General features: G+C 43.1%; 1 protein-coding gene across 2 annotated transcripts in view; it reads right to left on the reverse strand.

Annotated features, from left to right (window-relative positions):
* The window catches only part of ARIH2 (ariadne RBR E3 ubiquitin protein ligase 2), a 60,606-nt gene that overhangs the window by 19,637 nt on the left and 21,224 nt on the right, over nucleotides 1-19,745 (reverse strand). For both annotated transcript variants that reach the window (XM_017868145.1, XM_017868144.1), the window contains 2 exons: nucleotides 5,045-5,112; nucleotides 1,356-1,419 (listed from right to left, as the gene is read on the reverse strand). In XM_017868145.1, coding sequence (XP_017723634.1) covers nucleotides 1,356-1,419; nucleotides 5,045-5,112 — 132 coding nt within the window. The remainder of the gene's footprint in view (nucleotides 1-1,355; nucleotides 1,420-5,044; nucleotides 5,113-19,745) is intronic.

Consider the following 19,745-nt stretch of genomic DNA (forward strand, 5'->3'; position numbering starts at 1 on the left):
AGTTGAGGAAAAGAACTGGATTCTCATGTTTATCCATTTTGCTTCTGGAAACCTTTGTCTTAAGAGGCTGCAGAAATTATGTGGTGATCTGAGCCCCAATTCTGACTTCCAAGATCTCTTTTAGCATGGCCCTCATTCAAAAAATATTTGACAAATGTTCGTTTAGCTCCTAGATACACAGGAAATTGCTATGCATTGTTAAAATACAGCTTCTATGGTAGGGGTGGTAAAACAATATGAGTTAATCACTATAACACATGTGTAAAAGTTTATAGATATAATTAGGTGAGTTTCCAGAGGAATGATCCAGGAGAAAGGCTTTGTCAAAGAGGTGGCTTAGATTCTTAGATTCTTTTTTTTTCCTTTTGATGGAGTCTCTGTCACCTAGGCTGGAGTGCAGTGGTGCGATCTTGGCTTGCACCAAGTGGTGCAACCTCCACCTCCCTGCCTTCAATCGTTCAAGCGATTCTCTTGCCTCAGCCTCCTGAGTAGCTAGGATTACAGGTATGCGACACCATGCCTGGCTAATTTTTGTATTTTTAGTAGAGATGGGGTTTCACCATGTTGACCAGGCTGGTCTCGAACTCCCGACCTCAAGTGATCCGCCCGCCTCGACCTCCCAAAGTGCTGGGATTATGGCCGTGAGCCACCGTGCCTGGCCGGACTGGGGTCTTTAAAGATGAATTCCCTCTCTATAAGCGAAGATGGAAACAGAGTCTGGACATTCTAGGAAGGGAAGGCACAAACAGAACAGAAGACATATGCAGTAATCTCAGAAACACCAAGGCACCCAGAAAGAACGGAGTGCAGGCTGAAAGTGCAGAGAGGAAGGTGGGGCTGGAGAGGGCCAAAGAACAGGCAATGATTTAGTCCCTAACTGTAAGGAAACTTTTCAAACCATAACAGAAGATTTAAGTCAATACTAGAACAAATACTGTGGGCATGCTGAACTATAAACAAAGCAAAGGTAGCTTTTTTTTTTGAGACAGAGTCTTGCTTTGTCGCCCAGGCCGGAGTGCAGTGGCACGATCTTGGCTCACTGCAAGCTCCACCTCCCAGGTTCACGCCATTCTCCTGCCTCAGCCTCCCGAGTAGCTGGGACTATAGGCGCCTGCCACCACGCCCGGCTAATTGTTTTTCTGTATTTTTAGTAGAGATGGGATTTCACCGTGTTAACCAGGATGGTCTCAATCTCCTGACCTCGTGATCTGCCCGCCTTGGCCTCCCAAAGTGCTGGGATTACAGACGTGGGCCACCATGCCTGCCCAAGCAAAGATAGCTCTTAACGACACTGCAAGCCAAAGCAAGAACCATGTGCAATCAGGAGAAGCCTCATTCAAGTAATAGACACTCACATGTTTTGATGGATTAGGCTGAACTCGAGCCTCAACAAGCAGTTGAGCAGAATTGGACTTGAATCTACAAAACAAAAAGCAGAAATGAAGGGAATCAGAAGCTAAAGACATTTTTACTCCTGAACAGTAACAGGACAGACAAAGATGTTTAGAGCATCTTTGTCTCTACTTTCTCACAGAACCAAGCTTCCTTTTATCTCAGTACACAGACTTTTTTTCTCAAGACAGAAAATGCAAAATATAAAGGAATAAAAAATATAAAGCCTCATAAATTATGCTACATTTAAGAACCTCAATTCATCAGAAGACACCAAAGTCAAAAGCCAAGCCATAAGCTGGAAAATAATTTAATATATAAACTTCTAGGCCAGGCGCCGTGGCTCATGCCTGTAATTTCAGCATTTTGGGAGGCCAAGGGGGGCAGATCACTTGAGGTCAGGAGTTTGAGACCAGCCTGGCCAATATGATGAAACCCCGTCTCTACCAAAAATACAAAAATCAGCTGGGCATGGTGACACGTGCCTGTAGCCCCAGCTACTTGGGAGGCTGAGGCAAGAGAATTGCTTGAACCCGGGAGGCAGAGGTTGCAATGAGCCGAGATTGTGCCATTGCACTCCAGCCTGCAAGACAGAGCGAGACTCTGTCTCAAAAAGGAAAAAACAAATTCTATAGATATAGCTGGGCGCAGTGGCTCATGCCTGTAATCTTAGCACTTTGGGAGGCCGAGGTGGGTAGATCACTTGAGGTCAGGAGTTTGAGACCAACCTGGCCAACATGGTGAAACCCCATCCGGGTGTGTTGGCTCATGCCTGTAATCCCAGCTACTTGGGAGACTGAAGCAGGAGGATCGCTAGAACCTGGGAGGTGGAGGTTGCAGTGAGCAGAGACTGCACCAGCCTGGGAGACAGAGCAAGACTCTTGCTCTGTCTCAAAAAAAAAAAAAAAAACAAAACAAACAAACAAACAAAAAGAAAACATACACACACACACGTATAACTGGCAAAGTTACTATTCAGGAAAAACAAAAACTCCTATATATATATATAACTGGCGAAGGATCAGTATTCAGAGTAAACAAAAATTCCTAAAAATCTATTTGGTTCTAGGAACTGGACATGGGAGAAGGGAGAAGGATCCATTTGGAAGAACAACACAATTCAATAAAAAATGGGGAGAAGACTTAACAGGCATTTCAAAGGAGGAGGCAGCAAAAATGGCCATTATATATGAAAAGATTCTCAACCTCCTTAATAATACAGGACACTGAAACAATTAGATGCCATTGACAGCCACCAAATTGCAAAACTTTTTAAGTCTTACAGTATCAGGAACACCTATATACTACTGCTGAGCATGTAAAGTGGTAAATCACTCTGGAAAACAACCTGGAATTATTTAGCAAGGGCAAAAATAAATGTACACTATAGCCAATAATTCCTTTTCTATATTTAACTCCAGAAAAATTATGTGACAGGAGTCACCTACAATAATTTTCCATTTAAACAGAATTATCAAGTGGCAATAAAGTGTCACACAAAGCCCAGGTCAACAAATTTCCAAGATACTAGGAATTGGAGCAGAAAAGAATTATGTCTCATCTATGTGATTTCTACCTAGTCAGAATGCTTCCCTCAACTATCCTTATTGAGGGGCCCATTTTATTCCTAATTCCCACACTAGTCTTTTAAGTCTCTTTTGCCATCCAAACCTCCATTCCTGAGTTACGCTGAAAGAGTTTAGGCAGTGAGAGACATCCTATTGCCAGAACCTATGTGGTTCCAGAGTTTTGGGCAGTAGTATAATAATAAGGCAGCAGAAGTTCATCTGTAATTTCATCTAAATGTATTCCAACTCAAGTACACAGGATGAGAGCAGTTAGTGAACCAGGAACACATTTACTCTTTCCTGATTGTGCTGAGCTGTTCCAGCTGGTATGTCCTTCCCAGTTGTGTTCAGCCTGGAGAAGGAAAAGCATGACCTTCCTCTGTAAATTCTACTAAAAATACAAGAATTAGCCAGGCGTGGTGGCAAGTGCTGGTAATCCCAGCTACTTTGTAGGCTGTGGCAGGAGAGAGTTGCTTGAACCCTGGAGGTGGAGGCTGCAGTGAGGCAAGGTCGTGCCACTGCACTCCAGCCTGGGTGACAGAGTGAGACTTTGTCTCAAAAAAATAAATATAAAAAAAATCATACCATATGAGAAAGGAAGACTCACTGCAGTGTGAAAGAGTAGGAATGGTAACAAGTACTTCTCACCAGAGGGAATTTTGCTCCCCACGAGTTATTTGACAATGTTTGGAGACATTCTGGTTGCCAAGGACTTAGAGGTGTGGCTTCTAGTAGTTAGAGCCCAGGGATGCTGCCAGACATCCTACAATTCACAGATCAGGCACCCACAACAAAGAGTTATCTAGCCTAAAATGTCAATAATGCTGAGGATGAGAAACACTGTGCGAGACAGGGCACATGCCTCCAAGGGTGAGCATAAAAGATTCCTACAGAGGATGCAGAGGAGGAGGTGCCCCTTTTCCTGACAACTTATAAGACATCTTGAGATCTAAGGTCTGTATCTTAAGATCTCTATTTCTGGAGGAAGTGGAAAGAAATACTCAAATACGCTGCTGGTAGAGGTGGTGGGTGGAAAAGCAGCCTGTATTTTCTTTTCTCTTTCTTTTTTTTTTTTTTTGAGACGGAGTCTCGCTGCTGTCGGCCCAGGCTGGAGTGCAACGGTGGCCGGAATCTCAGCTCAACTGCAAGCTCGCCTCGCCCGGGTTTACGCCATCCTCCTGCCTCAGGCCTCCCGAGTAGCTGGACATCACTAGCGCCCGCCACCAGCCTGGCTAGGTTTTTTGTATTTTTTAGTAGGCGACGGGGTTTCACTGTGGTTAGCAGGATGGGGTCTTTGATCTCCTGACTCGTGGCATCCGCCCGTCTCCGGCCTCCCACAGTGCTGGGATTATCAGGCTTTGAAGCCACCGCCGGCTCTTTTTTTTTTTTTTTTGAGATGGAGTCTCACTCTGCCACCAGGCTGGAGTGCAGTGGCGCAATCTTGGCTCACTGCAACCTCCGCCTCCAGGGTTTAAGCCATTTTCTTGCCTCAGCCTCCTGAGTAGCTGGCACTACAGGAGTGCACCACCACGCCAGGTTAATTTTCATATTTTTAGTAGAGACAGAGAGTTTCACCATGGTGGCCAGGCTGATTTCAACTCCTGACCTCAGGTGATCCGCCCGCCTCAGCCTCCCAAAGTGCTGAGATTACAGGTGTGAGCCACCACGTACGGCCAGCAGCCTACGTTTTCTAAAGGAAATATGACTTGTACTATGATGCAATCCTCAAGTTGACACATCCAAAAGAAGTAAAAGATGTTGGCGTGTGTTACCTAGAAAGGCACTGATTAAAAATTAACAATGGGAAAGAAAATCTGAATTAACTTCACTGTCCAACAACAGAGGTTTGGAAAAAGCATGGAATATCTACGATAGAATACTGTGCTAGTATAAAACTGGGGTAGAAGAATATACTGAAGATATGGGGAAAGTTCACAACATATTAAGAGAAGAGGATGGAAAACAGAATCCAATGTTTTAAAAATATACCATGCATATTGGAATATAGTCCAAAATGTAAACAATAATCACCACAGAGAGCGGAGCTATGGGCAGTGTTATCTCTCCTCCCCCAAATACCTTACCTGTCCAATATCTCTGAAACTTGCCAGTGGAAATTAACTAATATAAGTTTAGCAACTGAATGAGATACCTAGAAAGAAGAAAAAAAAAATCGAATTATAATTGCATTTTCTTTTAAGGTGTTTCACATTTTGAGAACCGCATACATTCATGTCTATGCCAAGCTCAGGCTGGATTACCAAATTCCTCCTCTTGGTTCTCTGCTTTGTCTTTTAAGTTCAGACTCTTACAATCTTAGTGATTTCAAGAATCTCTTGATTTTCGATCTTTGTTTTCATTAATAAACCTTTCAAGAAAATTAATTTCATTTGAAACTTAAAGACACTCATTTTACAATAACAACCTAGCATCTATTAATAACATAAACAACAGAGCTGGGGTTTCCTTCATGTCATATATGTTCCCTCAAGCTGCTGTAGGAGGTTGTACACCAGAAGCACATCTCTATTTAGGCCTGTTACTTGTAGAAAATCCCCGGGTCTGGGTTTGCATAAACCCTACAGAAACACCAGAAAACAACCAACAAAACATAAAAACCCAAAACTCAGTTTAAAATCACTGAATTCCCAGCAGCCAATGAGTCCTAGTTGCAAGGAGTTTCAAAATTTGTGGGCAGCCTTTCTGGCCTCTATATGCTCTTAGGGGACATTTAAAGCACATGGTTATAGCTACTAAAGAACCTTAGAAGGTGTGTTGAGCTAGCAATTCTATTTCTGTAAAGTCTCCCTGAGGAAATGACAGAGGATATGTTTACCACAGGATTATTTACAATAGTAAAAAAATTAGAAATAATCTAAATATCCAACAAAAATGAGTTAAATAATATATGACAGTTCTATGCAATGGACTACTACGTGGTTATTTTAAAAGATTTAGAAGTTTATTGACATAGAAAGACTTTTTTTTTTTTGAGACAGTCTTTGTCACCCAGGCTGGAGTACACTGGCATGACCTCGGCTCACTGCAACCTCTGTCTCCCAGGCTCAAGTGATTCTCCTGCCTCAGCCTCCCGAGTAGCTGGGATTACAGGCACGCGCTACCACGCCCAGCTAATTTTTGTTTTTAGTAGAGACAGGGTTTCACCATGTTGGCCAGGCTGGTCTTGAACTCCTGACCTCAGGTTATCCGCCTACCTTGGTCTCCCAAAGTGCTGGGATTACAGGTGTGACCCAGTGCACCCGGCCCCCCCCCCTTTTTTTTTTTTTAGTAATGCACTGCGCTATGTTGTCTAGACTGGAATACAAGGCTATTCACAGGCATGATCATAGCACACTACAGCTTTGAACTCCTGGGCTTAAGTGATCCTTCCACCTCAACCTCTCAGGCACTACAGGTGCATATCACTTCACCCACCTTAGAAGCTCATATTTTAATGTTAGGTTAAAGAAGCATATAAGCATCTACATGTTATAGTCGTAATTGAGAAGTAAGCTAGTTACAAAATACTCTAAGTGTCAAGACTTGGGTGAGACCACAGAAGATTGGGATGTGCTTGGAAGCCTTAGATCATCAGGCTTCCCAGAGAAAGCAATACGCACCATGAGGGTACTACTAAAGCAAAGAGAAAGTAGGAGCATATTTACAGTTAGGGTGACAAGAAAACACACAGAACATTGTCTGTTCACTGGACTGAGTCCTTAAACAAGAGCTACCATGGATCTGTAAGGTAGTATGTGCCTGGTCCACAGATAAGAACTGTAGCAGAGGAAAGACACACAGTGACCACCACATGATCCCTCCTTCTAGCACTCAAGTCACTCCTGAAAGGAGACAAGTGAGCACCTACTAAACAAGGGCACATCCCAGTATATAATGAGTGTCAAAGGCTATGCAATCAGTGAGTGCTTCCTGTCCTATAGTCCAGGTACATCTGGAGAAAAATCAAGGACTCAAGACAGCTTACTTCACTCAGGATGGGGGTCCCTATTTTCCTTCCAAGGTAAGTGGCATCTGACCCATGCATGCTGCCACAGTATTTTCTTGCAGAGGCCCATGTAGACTTTAGGCCTAGGTTTCCCAAATTATGGCTGGTATTTCTTCTGTGTCCTCAACAAAGCTATTCGTCCCCAACAGACCACTATCACAAAATGAGAAGAGAGACAAGACATCTTGTTTAAACTTTAACAACTGCTGAAATACAGCCTTTGGATACAAATAGCTTTTTAATTTATTTTTTATTTTATTATTATTATATATTTTTTGAGACGCAGTCTCGCTCTGTCGCCTAGGCTGGAGTGCAGTGGTGCGATCTCTGCTCACTGCAAGCTCCGCCTCCCAGGTTCACGCCACTCTCCTGCCTCAGCCTCCTGAGTAGCTGGGACTACAGGCACTTGCCACCATGCCGGGCTAATTTTTTATAGTTTTAGTAGAGACAGAGTTTCACCGTGTTAGCCAGGTTGGTCTTGATCTCCTGACCTCGTCATCTGCCCGCCTTGGCCTTCCAAAGTGCTGGGATTACAGGCGTGAGTCAGCACGCCCGGCCTATTTTATTATTATTATTTTTGAGACAGGATCTCACTAAGTTTCCCAGGCTGGAGTGCAGTGGCGTGATCGCGGCTCACTGCAACCTCCATTTCCTGGGCTCAAGCGATACTCCCAGCTCAGCCTCCTGAGTAGCTGGGACTACAGGTGCAAGCCACCATGTCCAGTTAAGTTTTTAAAATTTTGTAGAGACATGGTTTCTCCATGTTGCCTAGTTTAGTCCTGAACTCCTAAGCGCAAGCAATCTGCCTGCCTCAGCCTCCCAAAGTGCAGCGATTACAGGTGTGAGCCACTGAGCCTGGCCTTTTTTTTTTTTTTTTTGAGACATAGTCTCCCTCTGTCGTCCTGGCTGGAGTGCAGTGGTACGATCTCGACTTACTGCAACCTCCGCCTCCCGGATTCAAGCAATTCTCTGCCTCAGCCTCACAAGTAGCTGGGATTACAGGCGCCCGCCACCACGTCGAGTTAATTTTTGTATTTTTTTTTTTTTTAGAAGGAGTCTCTCTCTGTCGCCCAGGCTGGAGTGCAGTGGTGCCATCTCGGCTCACCTCCCAGGTTCACACCATTCTCCTGCCTCAGCCTCCCAAGTAGCTGGGACTACAGGCGCCACCACGCCTGGCTAATTTTTCTTTTGTATTTTTCAGTAGAGATGGGGTTTCACTGTGTTAGCCAGGGTGGTCTTGATCTCCTGACCTCATGATCCGCCCACCTCGGCCTCCCAAAGTGCTGGGATTACAGGCGTGAGCCACTGCGCCCGGCCAATTTTTGTATTTTTAGTAGAGACAGGGTTTCACCATCTTGGCCAGGCTGGTCTTGAACTCCTGACCTCATGATCCACCAGCCTCAGCCTCCCAAAGTGCTGGGATTACAGGCATGAGCCACCGTGCCCAGCCTATTTTTTAAAATAGAGATGAGGCTGTGTTGTCCAGGCTACAGTACGGTGGCTGTTCACAGACACGATCCTACTACTGATGAGCACAAGGGTTTTTTGTTCTGTTTTTCACAGACAGGGTCTTGTTTTGTTGTACAGGTTGGAATGCAGTGGCATGATCATCGCTCACTATAACCAAGAACTCCTGGGTTCGAACAATACTCTCACCTCAGCCTCCCAAGATGCTAAGACTACAAGCCCATACCACCACCCCCAGCTAATTTGTTGTTGTTGTTGTTGTTATAGAGAGGGGCTCATTATACTGCTCAGGCTGGTCTCAAATTCCTGGTCTTAAGTGATCCTCCTGCAGCACAGGAGTTTTGACCTGCTCTGTTTCCAATCTAGGTCAGTTTACCCCTCAAATAGTTTTAAAAAACATGAAGTGGGGCCAGGTACAGTGGCTCACACCTGTAATCCCAGCACTTTGGGAGGCCGAGGCGGGTGGATCACAAGGTCAGGAGATCAAGACCAGCTTGGCTAATATCCCATCGCTTCTAAAAATACAAAAATTAGCTGTGTGGTAGTGGGCGCCTGTAGTCCCAGTTACTTGGGAAGTTGAGGCAGAAGAATCTCTTGAACCCAGGAGGCGGAGGTTGCAGTGAGCTGAGATCACGTCACTGTACTCCAGCCTGGGTGACAGCAGAGCAAGACTCCGTCTCAAAAAAGAAAAACAAAAAACAAAAAACAAATAAACAAAAAAAACACCATGGAGTGATACTGCTTTAGATGAACTCCTTGCTGGAACCTTTTCTTTCTTCTCATACCCAGAGGGGCCCAATCAGCCTTATACCACGCTTTCTGTTCTGACTTCTACATGTCTCATTATGCATGACCACCAAGTCCTAGCAAAGATACTACGCCACCTAGGAAACTCAGAGGAATTCTGACCATGTCCAATAGCTGCCACCTTTTTTTCACTATAGCTGGGCACTTCATGCTAAGAACAGGGGTCAGGTTGACTTACAGATCCACAAAGCCCAGAAATAGACGGCACACTGGGTAGCCACTCAACAAATGCTCATTATTTAAATGATATGTCTTTAACCTGTGGATTTAAAATAAAATTTTGCTGTTTCATTAGAAAGGTCAAGAAAGTTTAACACTGATCTCCTGATTTCAACAGCACTAACAGCCACAATGAAGCCTCAGAATTAACACACTAGGTAGAGCTCACCTACAGATAACAATATAACCCTCTAGTGAAGCCAAGAATTTCCTGATGACTATAAGTCTGCTAATGACCAACTCAGAATACCCCAGCAGAGCTGAGTTCTGGTGAGAACAAATAATTGGAATGGAGATATGCCTACCACTTTATAAAATGGACAGTGGAGAGGTGTAAATTTTTTTTTTTTTTTTTTTTTTTTTGAGACAGAGTCTCGCTCTGTCGCCCAGGCTGGAGTGCAGTGGCCGGATCTCAGCTCACTGCAAGCTCCGCCTCCCGAGTTCACGCTATTCTCCTGCCTCAGCCTCCCGAGTAGCTGGGACTACAGGCGCCCGCCACCTCGCCCAGCTAGTTTTTTGTATTTTTTAGTAGAGACGGGGTTTCACTGTGTTCGCCAGGATGGTCTTGATCTCCTGACCTCGTGATCCGGCCGTCTCGGCCTCCCAAAGTGCTGGGATTACAGGCTTGAGCCACCGCGCCCGGCCGTAAATCTATTCTTTTAATGGCAACAGCCAAGAGTACATCAATACATATAGGATAGGCTAGGCACGGTGGCTCATGCCTATAATCCCAGCACTTTGGGAGGCCGAGGCGGGCAGATCACTTGACATCAAGAGTTAGAGACCAGGTAAGTTGTGGCCAATGTAGTGAAACCCTGTCTCTAATAAAAATACAAAAATTACAAGGCCGGGCGCGGTGGCTCAAGCCTGTAATCCCAGCACTTTGGGAGGCCGAGACGGGCAGATCACAAGGTCAGGAGATCGAGACCATCCTGGCTAACACGCTGAAACCCCGTCTCTATTAAAAAAAAAAAACACAGAAAAACTAGCCAGGGGTGGTGGCGGGAGACTGTAGCCCTAGCTACTCTGGAGGCTGAGGCAGGAGAATGACATAAACTCGGGAGGCGGAGCTTGCAGTGAGCTGAGATCCGGCCACTGCACTCCAGCCTGGGTGACAGAGCGAGACTCCGTCTCAAAAAAAAAAAAAAATTAGCCGGGCATAGTGGCTGGCACCTGTAATCCCAATTACTCGGGAAATCAGGAGACTGAGGAAGGAGATTCACTTGAACCCAGGAGGTGGAGGCTGCAGTGAGCTGAGATTGTGCCACTGCACTCCAGCTTGGGTGATAGAGCAAGACTCCATCTCAAAAAAATAAATACACACACACACACACACACACGCCAGCTGTATGCATCTCCTAGCAGCCTTCTGTAAGAGACACTACTGGGATCCCCACATCAAGGTGGAGGTGACTGCCAGGCACAGTGGTTCATGCCTGTGGTCCCAGCTACTCAGGAGGCTGAGGCGGGAGAATTGCTCAGCCCAGGAGTTCGACACCACAGCCAGTCTGGCAACACAGCAAAACCCCGTCTCTTAAAAAAAAAAAAAAAAAAAAAGTGCCGAGCACAGTGGCTCACTTCTGTAACCCCAGCACTTTGGGAGGCAGAGGCAGGCGGATCACCTGAGGTCAGGAGTTCGAGACCAGCCTGGCCAACATGGTGAAACCCCGTCTCTACTAAAAATATAAAAATTAGCTGGGTGTTGTGGTGGGTGCCTGTAATCCTAGCTATTTGGAGGCTGAGGCAGGAGAATCACTTGAACCCAGGAGATGGAGGTTGCAGTGAGCCGACATGGTACCACTGCACTCCAGTCTGGGAGAAAGAGTGAGACTCCGTCTCAAAAGAAAAGAAAAAAAAAAGTAAAGGAGATAATTACCCGTATTAGGTTGATAGTACATAGAAGATTAGAGACTCTCCCCCTCAAAAATCTACTACAAATCTGATGAAATTCTGAGACCACTAATTAAAGGGAAAATGTAGTGTCACTGCACCTCATCCAGTAATGGACACCAGGAAGGATCTATAGGAAAGCCAGATTCCCCAGAGCCCTCTGAGTAAAAGCAGCACAGAGATGGAGAAAAACAATGAGAAAATGATACTCTAGAAAAATATATTCTAAAAAGGTAGTCTCAGCAAGGAGGCCACCTTCTGCCTGATTTGGGTCACAAGAGAGAACTGACTGAAACCCCATCTCAACTCCCCAGCAGTTTTCCAAAGGAACCAGTGGCCACCTTGAGCCATCTTGGCCTCCTGGCAGAAGGGCCAAGACAAATCTTCTAAACAATATTAAACCAGATTAAAGGTAAAAATCTGTCTGAGTGATAACAGCTGAGCTTTCTAAGGAACGAATTAGTATTCACATCATCAGTCTTTAAAGCTCAGAAGAGCTCAACGATCCATTTAGAATCTATCACAGTCAACACTTTCACAACTGAGTCCTTCACCCCGTCCCCTTGTTACCCTTTATAATTTGTTCAATTGTGGAGAGAAAATCTTTCAGTAGAATCAAGATGAGCTCTTGTTGGGCTGTTTTAATCAAGGAGCTAACAACCTGTTGGTAGTTAGGACTAAGTATTATCAAGACAACTTATAAAGAAAAGGCCGAATCTTTTCCAAAAGAAAAATGGATCCAGGTAGTAACCAATGTAAGCCAAAAAAAAGACTAATGACTTGGAAGGAACACATTGACCAATGCGGTGTTCAGAATAAACTTGCAGTTCTATTAGATCAACAGGTAGTCAGAGGATTAAAAGTCCTATATATTTATGAATGCTTTTTCTTTTTTCTTTTGAATTCCATCTGTTGAGATGGAGTCTCATTCTGTTACCCAGGCGAGAGCGCAGTGGCACAACCCTGGCTCACTGCAACCTCGGCTTCTCAGGTTCAAGTGATTCTCCTGCCTCAGCCTCCCGCGTAGCCTCTGCCGCCCAAAGTGCTGGGATTACAGGCAGTCACCACCACGCCCAGCTATTTTTGGTATTTTTACTAGAGATGGGATTTTACCACGTTGGCCAGGCTGGTCTCAAACTCCTGACCTCAAGTGATCGCCCTGCCTCAGCCTCCCAAAGTGCTGGGATTATGGGCATGAGCCACCAAGCCCAGCACTATGAATGCTTTTTCTTTTTCTAGAAACATTAACTGAGGAAAAAACTAGAAATTAAGAACTAGAAAGTTTCCTGTCCAAAAGGAGTTTCAAGATAATTACTGAGTAATCTGAGTCTCTAATTAGAGAGATAAAAAAGATATCTATTGTTCCCTCCATCTCAAGGGCCAAAAAAAGGGTGGGTGTGGTGGCTCAAGCCTGTAATCTCAGCACTCTGGGATGTCAAGTTGGGAGGACTGCTTGAATTCAGGAGTTTGAGACCAGCCTGGGCAAATAGTGAGATCCTGTATCTACAAAAAATCTTTTTTTTTTTTTGAGACGGAGTCTCACTCTGTTGCTCTGACTGGAGTGCAGTAGCGCGATCCCGGCTCACTGCAAGCTCCGCCTCCAGGGTTCACACCATTCTCCTGCCTCAGCCTCCTGAGTAGCTAGAAGTATAGGTGCCCACCACCATGCCTGGCTAATGTTTTGTATTGTTTAGTAGAGACGGGGTTTCACCATGTCAGTCAGGATGGTCTCCATCTCCTGACTCCCAAAATACTCAGACTACAGGGGTGAGCCACCACGCCCGGCCTTTTTTTTTTTTTTTTTTTTGAGATGAAGTCTCGCTCTTGTCCCCAGGCTGGAACGTAATGGCGCGATCTTGGTTCACTGCAACCTCTGCCTCAGCCTCCTGAGTAGCTGGGATTACAGGCGCCTGCCACCACGCCCAGCTAATTTTTGTATTTTAATAGAGACGGCGTTTCAACATGTTGGCCAGGCTGGTCTCAAACTGTGATCTCAGGTGATCCACCTGCCTCAGCCTCCCAAAGTGCTGGGATTACAGGCATGAGTCACCACGCCCAGCCAAAACATTTTTTTTTTATTAGCTGGGCATGGTGGCATGTGTCTGTAGTCCTAGCTACTTAGGATGCTAAGGTAGGAGGATAGCTTGAGCCCAGGAGGTGGAGGCTGCAGTGAGCCATGATCACGCTACTACACTCCAGCCGGGGTGACACAGCAAGACTGTCTTTCAAGAAAATGAATAATGAATAATGGCTGGGCGTGGTGGCTCATGCCTGTAATCCCAGCACTTTGGGAGACAGAGGCGGTGGGATCATGAGATCAGGAGATCAAGACCATCCTGGCTAACACGGTGAAACGCGTCTCTACTAAAAATACAAAAAATTAGCCGGGCGTCGTGGCAGGTGCCTGTAGTCAGTCCCAGCTACTCGGAAGGCTGAGGCAGGAGGACAGCGTGAACCCAGGAGGCGGAGCTTGCAGTGAGCCGAGATCGTGTCACTGCACTCCAGCCTGGGCGACAGAGCAAGACTCCGTCTTAAAAAAAAAAAAAAGAAAGAAAATGAATAATCATGTATAATAATTATAATACTTTTGAAAGTTTATGGAGTCTAACTGCCAAAATCAGAAATAAAAAATTCACAGATTATTTCTGATTTTAATTCAATTTGGCTCATAATTTGATAAGATGTTGATTTCAATTGATGAATTTCAATCTATTCAGAACTGCCGGCCGGGCACGGTGGCTTACACCTGTAATCCCAGCACTTTGGAAGGCCAAGGCGGGCAGATCACCTGAGGTCAGGAGTTCGAGATCAGCCTGGCCAACATAGTGAAACCCTGTCTCTACTAAAAATACAAAAATTAGCTCGGCATAGTGGTGGGCCCCTGTAATCCCAGCTACTTGGGAGGCTGAGGCATGAGAATCAGTTGAACTCAAGCAGCAGGGGTTGAGCCAAGATCGCACCACTGCACTCCAGCCTGGGTGACAAGAACGAGACTCCATTTCAAAAACAAAAATTGTTGACAGTAGAAATACTAAGATATTCTTTATACACATACACCGGGCAATATAAACTCCCTTGTTGCCAAATTGAAACATTTCTCATACCTTATCTTGCTGATAGAATCAGACACTTAACTTCCCTCTGCCTTAATGACCCCCTCATGATTTCTATGATGTCTTTTGTAGCACCTGTTCAGGTACTCTGTGCTCTTCCTCTTGTATCCTCATCTTGCCAGTGGGGGGCACCACATTCCCACTACTCTCAAGGTAGGACTGTTGGCCTTTTCCTCCATGTCTCACTCTTCCTTAACCACTTTACCCTCTCCCATCATCACCACTCCACTGTCCAATCTCTAGTTCTTCCTCTCCTCCGCACTCCCATCAGAAGGGCCTCACTCACATGGAAAGGCATCTTAATGTATATCCCTTCCACTCTATCATCCTTAGGATGAGCTTCCTGACACCCTTATGCAACAGTAATAACACCACAATTCTTGCAGATCCCTTAACTCCTGCCAGGATCAGTTCCTACCTTGTTTAAAACCCGTCACTGATCTCCAGTATTGACAGGACAAACTATATGCCTTAGTAGAAGACAGTCTTCAGGAACCACCACCTAATCCCTCCCCACAGCAATTCACTGAATGATTCCAGAACCCCAATATGTTTCTCGTAACTGTCAGCCACCAATAACGCCCTTCTTTGTAGCGTACATTTAGAAATTAAAGAACATACTTCTATAGAACCCTTGTGTCAAAGCAGGAATCAAAAGAGAAATTAGAAAATGTTTTGAACTGAATAACGAAAATACCACATAATGAAATTTGTGAGATGCAGTTAATATGCCTACATGAAAATTGAAAACTGTAAACGTATATACTAAAAGGTCCAAAAACCAATGACATAAGGATCTAACCTAAGAAGCTAGAAACATTTAGTCACAGCTGTGTATTACAACTAAAAAAAAGGGAAGCTAGAAAAAGATGACTAAGTTAAAACGAAGTAAAAAGAAAAAAATAGTGACGATTAAAAAAAGAAATAAAATCCAAAGCAAGTAACAGCAAAATTAAGTCTAAAACAGATTCTTTAAAATATCAACAAAGTTGATAAAACAGAACAACTAGGAAAAAAGAGAAAACAAATTACCCATAACAGAGGTAGAAGATGGACCACCCCCTACAATTCTTTACAGTAAGATATTAAAAGGGAAATAAGAAAATGTTATGAACAACCTAATTCTAATAAAATTGACATCTTAAATGAAATTAACATGTTCTTTGAAAAATACTTACCAACAATGACACAAAATGAAAAGAAAACTGAGCAGCTCTTTATCTAGTAAAGACATGGAATTCATGATCAAAACCCTTCCCACCAAATTCCAGGCCCAGGGATTTTACTGGTGAATTCTATCAACACTAATTTTACAAAACACTTTTAGAAACTAGAGAAGACAGGGACATTTCTTCCAAACTCATTTTATGAGGTTAGCATAACCATGATAAAACATAACCAAGAAAAAAAATCCCAATATTTCACAGACATAAACACAAAAATCCTTAATTNAATGTTATGAACAACCTAATTCTAATAAAATTGACATCTTAAATGAAATTAACATGTTCTTTGAAAAATACTTACCAACAATGACACAAAATGAAAAAGAAAAACTGAGCAGCTCTTTATCTAGTAAAGACATGGAATTCATGATCAAAACCCTTCCCACCAAATTCCAGGCCCAGGGATTTTACTGGTGAATTCTATCAACACTAATTTTACAAAAACACTTTTAGAAACTAGAGAAGACAGGGACATTTCTTCCAAACTCATTTTATGAGGTTAGCATAACCATGATAAAACATAACCAAGAAAAAAAATCCCAATATTTCACAGACATAAACACAAAAATCCTTAATTTAAAAATTTGCCATTGCAGGCCGGGCGCAGTGGCTCAAGCCTGTAATCCCAGCACTTTGGGAGGCCGAGACGGGCAGATCACGAGGTCAGGAGATCGAGACCATCCTGGCTAACACGGTGAAACCCCGTCTCTACTAAAAACTACAAAAAAAACTAGCCGGGCGAGGTGGTGGCGCCTGTAGTCCCAGCTACCCGGGAGGCTGAGGCAGGAGAATGGTGTGAACCCGGGAGGCGGAGCTTGCAGTGAGCTGAGATCCGGCCACAGCACTCCAGCCTGGGCGACAGAGCGAGACTCTGCCTCAAAAAAAAAAAAAAAAAATTTGTCATTGCACTGCAGCCTGGACAACAAGAGCGAAACTCTGGGAAACAAACAAACAAAAAAGCACTAATAAATGAATTTATGAATTTACTAAGGTAAAAAAAAAACAAAGTTGGCCTGGTACACTGACTCACGCTTGTAATCCCAGCACTTTGAGAGACTAAGGCAGGCAAATTGCTTGAGCCCAGGAGTTCAAGACCAGCCAAGGCAACATGGCAAAACCCTGTCTCTACAAAAAGTACAAAAAATCAGCTGGGCATGGTGACATGCATCTGTTGTTCCATCTACCTGGGAGGCTGAGGTAGAAGGATCACTTGAACCCGGAAGGTTGAGGTTGCAGTGAACCATGATAGCTCTACTGCACTCCGGCCTGGGTGACAGAGGAAGACACTGTCACAAAATAAAAATTAAAAAAAAAAGAAAGAAAATACAAAGTCAATATATACAAAAACCAAATGTTAGAATTCAAAGAAAGAGCCAAAAAAGTATTTCTATACAGCAGAATATTTAAAAATGGGTGAATTTTAATAATTTATTTTATTTAACCTAATATATCCGAAATTGTATTATTTCAACAGGTAACACATAAAAAAGCATGATAATCTATTTTTATCCTTTGTTTCATTCTAAGTCCAGTGTGTATTTTAGACTTATGGCACGTCTCAATTCAAACTGACTGTATTTCAAATGAGCAATGGCCACACATAGCTACCATACCGGGCAGCACAGCTACAGATTTTGAACACAGCAATCAAAACCAATCAAAATGAAAATCCCAAACAAAATCACAAACTTTTTAACAAAATTAAATAGTTGATTGCAAAATCTGTAGAAATGTAAAGGATCCAGAATATCCAAAGCAATCTTGAAAGAAAAGAGCAAAGTTGAAAGACTTACTATAGTAAATTCAAGACTTACTATAAAGTTACATACAGTAATCAAGACCGTGGAGATACTGACTTCATCAAAATTAAGCTTTTATTCTTCAACAGACATCATTTAGAAAATGGAAAAGTAGGAAGTAGAACTAGATGGAGTAAAAAAAGATTAAAAAAAGAAAAAATGGGACAGACATATAGATCAACAGAACAAAACAGAGTCTGAAAGGAAACTCATACACGTATGGTAAATTTTCAACAAAGGTGCCAATGTAATTCAATGGAGAAAAAAAAGTATTTTCAACAAATGGTTCTGGAACAATTGAATAACTGTTTATACAAAATAAACAAAACACAGAACATAGACCATTACTTCATATCACACAAAAATTAACTCAAAAGAGTTCACATATCTAAATGTAAAACCTGAAACTATAAAATGGCTAGAAGAAAACACAGAAGAAAATTGTGACCTTAGTTTAGGCAAGGATTTCTAGATATGACACTAAAAGCACAATCCTTAAAAGAAAAATTAAAAAAAAAAAAAAGAAAAGAAAGATAAACTTGACTTCATCAAAATTAAGCTTTTACTCTTCAAAAGACACCATTTAGAAAATAGAAAAGTAGGAAGCAGAACTAGATGGAGTAGAAAAAGAGAAAAAAAGAAAGTGGAAGAGACAGGTAATAGGATGGGAGAAAGTATCTGCAAATCATACATCTGAAAAAAATATTCAAACTAAAGAATTCTCTCTTAGAATTCAATAAAGCACAAAATGTAATTTTTAAAAACAAAGTATTTGAACAGACATTTCACCACAAAAAATAAATATATGAATAGCAAATAGGCACAAGGAAAGATCATTAATTACATTAATGATTAATGACACTTGTCATTAGGGAACGCAAATTAAAACCACAAGATACTACACTTCACACTCACTAGAATGATTATAACTGGAACCCTTACACAATGCCAGTGGGAATGTAAAGTAGTAGAGCCACCTTGGAAAACAGTTTATGTCTTAAAATGTTAAACATGGCTGAGCGCAGTGGCTCACACCTGTAATCCCAGCACTTTGGGAGGCCAAGGCAGACAGATCACAAGGTCAGGAGATCGAGACCATCCTGGCTAACACAGTGAAACCCCCAACTCTACTAAAAACACAAAAAATTAGCCAGGCATGGTGGCAAGTGCCTGTAGTCCCAGCTACTCGGGAGGCTAAGAGGCAAGAGAATGGCATGAACCCGGGAGGTGAAGCTTGAAGTGAGTCGAGATCGCGCCACTGCACTCCAGCCTGGGCGACAGAGCAAGACTCCGTCTCAAAAAAAAAAAAAAAAAAAAAAAAAAAGTTAAACATATACTTACCATGTGACCCAGTAATCCCACTCCTAGATATTTATACAAGAGAAATGAAAACACATGGCCATATTAAGCCCTGGACATGAATGGTCACAGCAGCATACTGCGTAGTAGCCCAAAATTAGAAACAACCCAATGTCCATCAACTTATAAATGAATGAATGGGTAAACAAAATGTGGCATATATCTATACAATGGAAAATCATTATTCAGCAAATAAAAGAGAACACACTACTGATGCATGATACAATATGGATGAACCTCAACCATTAAGCTAAGAGAAAGAATCAGGCAACAAAAGACTACATATTGTATAATTTGAATTGTATGAAATTGCTAGAAAAAGCAGAACTATAGATACAGAAGATCAGCAGTCACTTGGGAACGAGAATCAACTATAAATGAACAAGGGAATATTTTAGGTGATGAAATGTTCTAAAACTGGGACGGTGATAATGACTACATAGTTGTACACATTTAATAAAACTCAAATAATGGTACACTTTAAAATGGATGAGTCGGGCCGCGTGTGGTGGCTCACGTCTGTATTTGGGAAGCCAAGGTGGGTGGATCACCTGAGGTTGGGAGTTCCAGACCAGCCTGACCAACATGGAGAAACCCCATCTCTACTAAAAATACAAAATTAGCACTAAAAATACAAAATTAGCCGGGCGTGGTGGCACAAGCCTGTGATCCCAGCTACTTGGGAGGCTGAGGCCAGAGAATCGCTTGAACCTGGGACGCGACGGTTGCAGTGAGCCGAGATCGTGCCACTGCACTCCAGCCTGGGCAACAAGAGCAAAAACTCCGTCTCAAAAAATAAAATAAAAAGAAGGCCGGGTGCAGTGGCTCACACCTGTAATCTCAGCACTTTGGGAGGCCGAGGCGGGCAGATCACCAGGTCAGGAGATCGAGACCATCCT

Source organism: Rhinopithecus bieti, unplaced genomic scaffold, assembly GCF_001698545.2.
Source record: "Rhinopithecus bieti isolate Rb0 unplaced genomic scaffold, ASM169854v2 scaffold_3875, whole genome shotgun sequence".
NCBI classification, from domain to species: domain Eukaryota; kingdom Metazoa; phylum Chordata; class Mammalia; order Primates; family Cercopithecidae; genus Rhinopithecus; species Rhinopithecus bieti.